The sequence below is a fragment of the Python bivittatus genome, unplaced genomic scaffold (genome assembly GCF_059951505.1).
Source record: "Python bivittatus isolate LINGU-HERP-01145 unplaced genomic scaffold, Pbiv_v1 ctg000080_np1212, whole genome shotgun sequence".
Taxonomy (NCBI): Eukaryota; Metazoa; Chordata; class Lepidosauria; order Squamata; family Pythonidae; genus Python; species Python bivittatus.
In genome coordinates, this window is record NW_028277035.1 from 6,119,946 (window position 1) to 6,125,671 (window position 5,726).

The following is a 5,726-nucleotide window of genomic DNA, read 5'->3' on the forward strand; positions in this document are numbered from 1 at the left end:
TACCTGACCTATTTTGTTTCACAGGGCTTCCACGTCCTTCTATAGCCTGATACAGAATGTTAGAAAGAAAGTCTCTTCATTTATTTGTTTGCTCTCAGAATCTGTAGTTACACGAGGCAAGGAAATCATTTTTAGGAGCCCATCCTGCATTCGCATGGTTTCTGGCCCCATTTGCAATAGTACACGATGGAAAGCTCACTTTCCACAATCCTTATGTGGTGGGAATGCCACTAGAAACTGACTATAACATTTCTATATGTAGATAAGAATATTTTTTTTAAGTATTAATATATTCTAGTTTACCACGTAGTGTTTCCTCCCAGTTTGGTGTGCCACTGTGTCTCTTTAAGTGTTATCGCTTTGGGTGTTTCTAATTAGTTAGAAGAGGAATAGTACCAGTAAATAATATGGCTCTTGTGCAGGTTAAAAGTTTGCCATGGCAGAGTTAGTTCCCACACTTAATTTAGAGCTAGGCACAAATGACATTTTGAAATGATTAAGGCTGAGCCCAGCGGACCTCTGGGGAAGTAATGGCAAACTGAAGATGGCTTCACTTTCAGCGGAGCCGACAACTGTGGCATAATGAGGAACCAGTGAAGGAGCAAAACCTAGAAATTGCTCCAACTTTCATCTTATAATGAGCTATGTCTGACTCCATGGGATGTGATGCTGCATGACAGCTTGATCAGTCCATTTGTGCCTGATACCTGAAAGATGAAGTACCTCTGGCAGTGAAATCTCTGGGTCTCATGAAGACTCTATACCTGGAAAACCAAAATAATGCAAGTAAATTCATACTTGGGCTCAGTATGTTTTGTGTATTAAATTTTTTTTAGGCATGGTTTGAACATTTGATAGTCTGGTTAATAGTTCAGACAATGGGTATTATTTAGTGGACTCTTGAGGATTTTGAAATGACAGATACCTTTCACTGTAATAGGACTGCGAGTCTTGGATCTTAATGAAAATATACTTTTTCTTTGCATAGCACATACAGTGTTGATTTAAACATGTTTTTAATAAGAATAAAGGAGTTTGTTTTTACTAATCATAAAGCAAAGTCCAGAGCTTAAGGTTTCTGAAAACCTTGGTGATAGACTCTAAAGTCCTTTCAAATGTTGCCAGTATTTTATGTGCCAGTAGAAGGAAAATATTTGATATGTGAGAGTAATCATATTAACTGGATGTAATTAATTTAAGACAAATTCATTTTGTCCTGGTATGCGATTAAAAGTTCTACTGTGATTTTTCTGAAAAACAGTTGTTGCTATAAAATGTATACATTCTCTGTCAAATGTGATTTCACTTATTTCTCCCAGTCATTGTTAAGAAAGTGATTATAACATTTGGGAAATGGAAAATAGAGCAGATAGTAATTTTTACAAATCAGGCATTCTCTGATTCATTCAGCGGCATATTTGTTCCCATCAACGTGAAGGTCAATTTCATATGTGATCTTTTAGTAGTAGCAGACTTGCAATTTACAGCTGAGAGAGGAGTGGATGTCAGTATACCTTACTAAAAGACATCTAGACAAGGGGACTACAATCATTCTGTCGATGATCATACCATGTTTTAAGTGCCAAAGAAAAGCATGTAATTCTTGAGATTCTCAACTCTCATTTTGAAAACATCCCAGGCTTCTAAGTTTTATATCTGGAGGGGATTGGGGAACTGATCCATGGGCACAGTATGAGATTCAGAAAACAAAAGGGCAACAGTGTAGCTGTTACCCAAATCAGATGATCAAATATTTCAGTGTTGACTAAATTTCTGATCTCCAATATTAAACATAGTTTGCTTCCAATGCTGTATTGTATTATGCTTCCTCTAGAAACTGGTTGCTCAAATAAATAAAAGGGATTTGCAAAAGTCCAGATTTTGCAGTGCAACGAATAAAAATCATCATATTGTTGTGATCTGTGCAGTTCGGTGGCACTGCAAAAGGCAGGTTCCTGATTTTTTAAATCTCTCCCTCTCAGCAAAATGCCATCCATCTCTCGGCTTGTAGCAAAAGAAAAATAGCATTTATTTGGAAGCATATTGGCCTAAATCAGATGTTAAGGCAGACTTCTGCAAATGAAATTACTCACTGTTACCTTAAAAATAGTGGACATAGAATTTGGATTGGAATTTCGTAGAGTTATGATCAGGGAAAATGATGACAAGAGCCAAACCTTTTCCCCACATTCTATAGTAGCCTCAATGAAACTATTACCTGCAGGGGAAAAAATGTGAAGAGGCACAAAAATATATCAATAAGTTTCCCCTTCTCTATGAACAACTTTGGAGAGGGAGCTCTAGTCAGAAAGCAACATCTTTATCCCATTTCCCTACCCAGAACTGAAATCTGGTAATTATGGAGTGTCTGGTTATAATGAAATAAACAATTTTAGAAATTAAAAGGAAAGAATACTAAAATGCAATTGAAATTTAGGTCTTTATATCAAACTATGCAGACCTGTATTTGAAAATCTGTGCCCAGTTCTGATCATTGAACCTCAAAAAGAATAGGGCAGAAAATGGAAGGAGGTTTCCCATGGCTTAATATTTTTACTACAAGGAAAAGTTAACACAATTGAGTGAAAGTAGTGGTGGGATGATGATGATGATGGTGATGATGATGATGATGATGATGATGATGACGACGATGGTGGTGGTGGTGGTGGTGAGATGGGTGGGAAGATGGGAGGTATTTATGTACTCAGTGTGTAGAAAGTAGCTAGAAATCACAATTTTGTCTTCCTCTCTCTCACAATGGTAGATTTCCCGATGGCATTCATGAAGAGGAGGTAAAAGATAAATAAAAGAATAACTGCATACCGTACATCCTGATATATTAGCTTTTAATAGTACTACACACTATGTTACAGAACTCACTGTTACAAGATGCAGTAGCAAGAAGTATTTAATGGGAATTACATCCATTCACAGAGGCTAGGTTAGCTGTAATTGCTGGGTTGGGGGAATAAAGGGGAAAGATTATTGCCTTTATTCCATGACTGTAGACTTCACTGAGACATCTAATGGCCATTATGGTTTGGACACCTGGGCACACCTGTAGTCTGTTCTGGAAAGGATTTCACCTTTCCTATATTCCAGCTGTCATTGCCTGACTTCTAGAATTCAGCTGTTCAGGTAAGTGTTTGGCTGTTTTGACTGCATCTTCCATTAGCTCCAGCCAACATAGCTAGACACGGGGGAGGGAGTGTTGGGGGTGGGGTGAGAATTGTAATCGGTATATATCAGATTGGCTATCTGTAGTGTAGGTCTTCAAGGAGAAAGCCATGGAAGTCTCCAGAAAAGAGAGGCAAAGCTCTCTTTTGGTCTGAACTGACCCAAACAACTGCCCCCCTCCCACACTGGGCCATTCTCAGGATGCAACAAACTTTCCCATTGTATGTTTTACTCCCAGGCAAAGCAGATCGTCTTTTGCTATTGCAATTCACCAAATAATTGCTAGGAAAGTTCTCCTTTTGCCACATCCATGCAGAGAGTATCAGTCATGTGAGAAGCACTAAGCAGAAGAACACGCAAAGAGGTGATCTGTAAAGATCTCCTGCAAAATCAAGAGAGCCCACATTGACTATTTTGCTAATATATGGAGAGCAGTCCCCATCATTTGGACTGAGGAACTGTGCTATTTCACATATATCCAGAAGATATACCCAGAGGGCTTGCTTAGAGCTAGAAGGTAATAGATTGATCAACTTCAAGATGAGTGGGCAACTAGGTACCTTCCAGATGTTTTGAATACAGCTCCTTTAACCTCTTGCCTTATCTGAAACTGATGGATCTGGAGGGTAGCCAGCTGCCTGTCCCTGCTTGCTTTACCAGGGCATTGATATACAACAGTATCAATGAGTTTGCCCTTGCAGTTCTGGGCTTATATTCTAAAGCAAAGGCATTACTTGTTACAGTACGCTGAAGCACCTTTAGATGTCTCTCTGAATATATTGTGTTTGGGGGAAAAAAAAGGAGTGCAGGCGGAAAAATTGTTTGTCTGCAGCTGTTTCCTTAAATAAATTATCTTGTGGCTTGGGTTGTGACAGAAATCAATAACAGCAAGCAATTGCCCAGCCAACATTTTTGGTAAAAAATTGAACATGCAAAGATGGTGCATAGCCAGACTGAGTAGGGGGAAGATGGCTTGTAGCTGTAAAGCTGTGGGCAGAATTACATGTGGAAAGCAGCAAGCATAATTTCTCCTATATCACACCATTGTAATGCCAGATCCTGTGTGTTTAGTATAAACAAAATAGGAACCAAGTAAATCTCTGGATGAGTGAGTTGTGTCCTCCGCTGGTGGCTGGAACGAGAAGCAATACCATCTTTTACATTAACTTCAAGAGGTTGAGTGGGGGAAGCAACTATTTGCTTGACCCCCATTCTGGAGCCACCCCAGGGAAAAACACTGTGCAAGTATGTGACCTAACTAGTGCGTCTTTGTGCAGAATTTGTGAGTATTGGGAGCAGTGATACAACTTCCTTCTGACTCTTCTTCTTCTTCCTGTTTCAGTTCCTCAGGGGCGGCCTGGCTGGCACATCTGATGGAGCAGTGCAATCAGAGTTCCGTGACTGAGTTCATCCTCCTGGGCCTGGCAGAGGGGGCCCTGTCAGAAACCATGCTTTTCGTTCTCTTTTTGGCCATGTACTTAGTTACCCTAGTAGGCAACTGCATGATGGTCATGTTGATTGGGGCTGAGCATCGCCTACACACGCCAATGTACTTCTTCCTCCTCCATTTGTCTCTGCTGGACCTCTGCTACTCCTCAGTTACCATCCCACAGATGTTAGCACACCTCCTCTCCAGAGATAAAGCCATATCCTTTGCCCGATGTGCCTTCCAGATGTACATTTTCACGGTGTTTGGTATGGCAGAATGTGTGCTGTTGGGTCTTATGGCCTATGACCGCTACGTGGCAATTTGCCATCCCTTACATTATACCACTATCCTGAACTGGCACTTCTGTAGCTGGACAGCAGGAGCTGCCTGGTTGAGTGGCTTCCTCAACTCCCTCATTGTCAATGCCTTTGCTCTGCACCTGCCCTACTGTGCCCAAAATCACATCAATCAGTTCTTCTGTGAGTTACCGGTTGTGATGAAGCTGGCATCTGCTGACTCTTCGGAGGCGGAGGTAGTTTTGTTTGTCCTTGGTTTCTTTCTTCTGCTTCTGCCTTTCATCCTCATCACTGCCTCCTATGGCCGCATTGTGATTGCCGTCTTGCGCATCCGTTCGGCTGAGGGTCGGCGCCGAGCGGCTTCAACCTGTGTTTCGCATCTCCTGGTGGTGAGCCTTTTCTATGGCACAGCCATCTTTGCCTACATGAGGCCTAGCTTCGTCAGCTCTGCCACAGGTCAGAATAAGGATGTCTCTGTTTTGTACACTGTGGTCACCCCCATGATGAACCCACTCATCTATAGCCTTAGAAACAAGGAGGTGAAGGGTGCTCTGAGGAAATTATTAAGCAAGAAAAAATCCTCACCAGAGACATGACTCTGGAGCTGCCTTCAGCTCTGTTCAGAAACTGATGGTGAGGGTCCATATTTTATCTTTAGCCAGCCAGGAAAACTTAACATTTTATTGGTAAAGGAGAGGATCTTTGAGAGTTCTTGTAAAGATTCCTCTTTAGTCCTTTATAAACAAATCTTGTCCAAGCATTATTGGACCCCTACAGAGGCTTCTGGTCAGTTTATCAGTACTGTATTTACTGGAAAGGAAGAC

At 41.2% G+C, this 5,726-nt stretch overlaps 1 protein-coding gene across 1 annotated transcript; it reads left to right on the top strand.

Annotated features, from left to right (window-relative positions):
- Positions 1-4,550: 4,550 nt before the first annotated feature.
- LOC103051419 (olfactory receptor 2D2-like) lies at positions 4,551-5,498 on the top strand. The gene has a single exon (XM_007429525.2). The coding sequence runs from the start codon at positions 4,551-4,553 to the stop codon at positions 5,496-5,498; it is 948 nt and encodes a 315-aa protein (XP_007429587.1).
- The last annotated feature ends 228 nt before the right edge of the window (positions 5,499-5,726 follow it).

What these genes read in the sequence shown, in the direction of transcription:
- LOC103051419 (XM_007429525.2), top strand. Translation starts at nt 4,551, where the DNA reads ATGGAGCAGTGCAATCAGAGTTCCGTGACTGAGTTCATCCTCCTGGGC.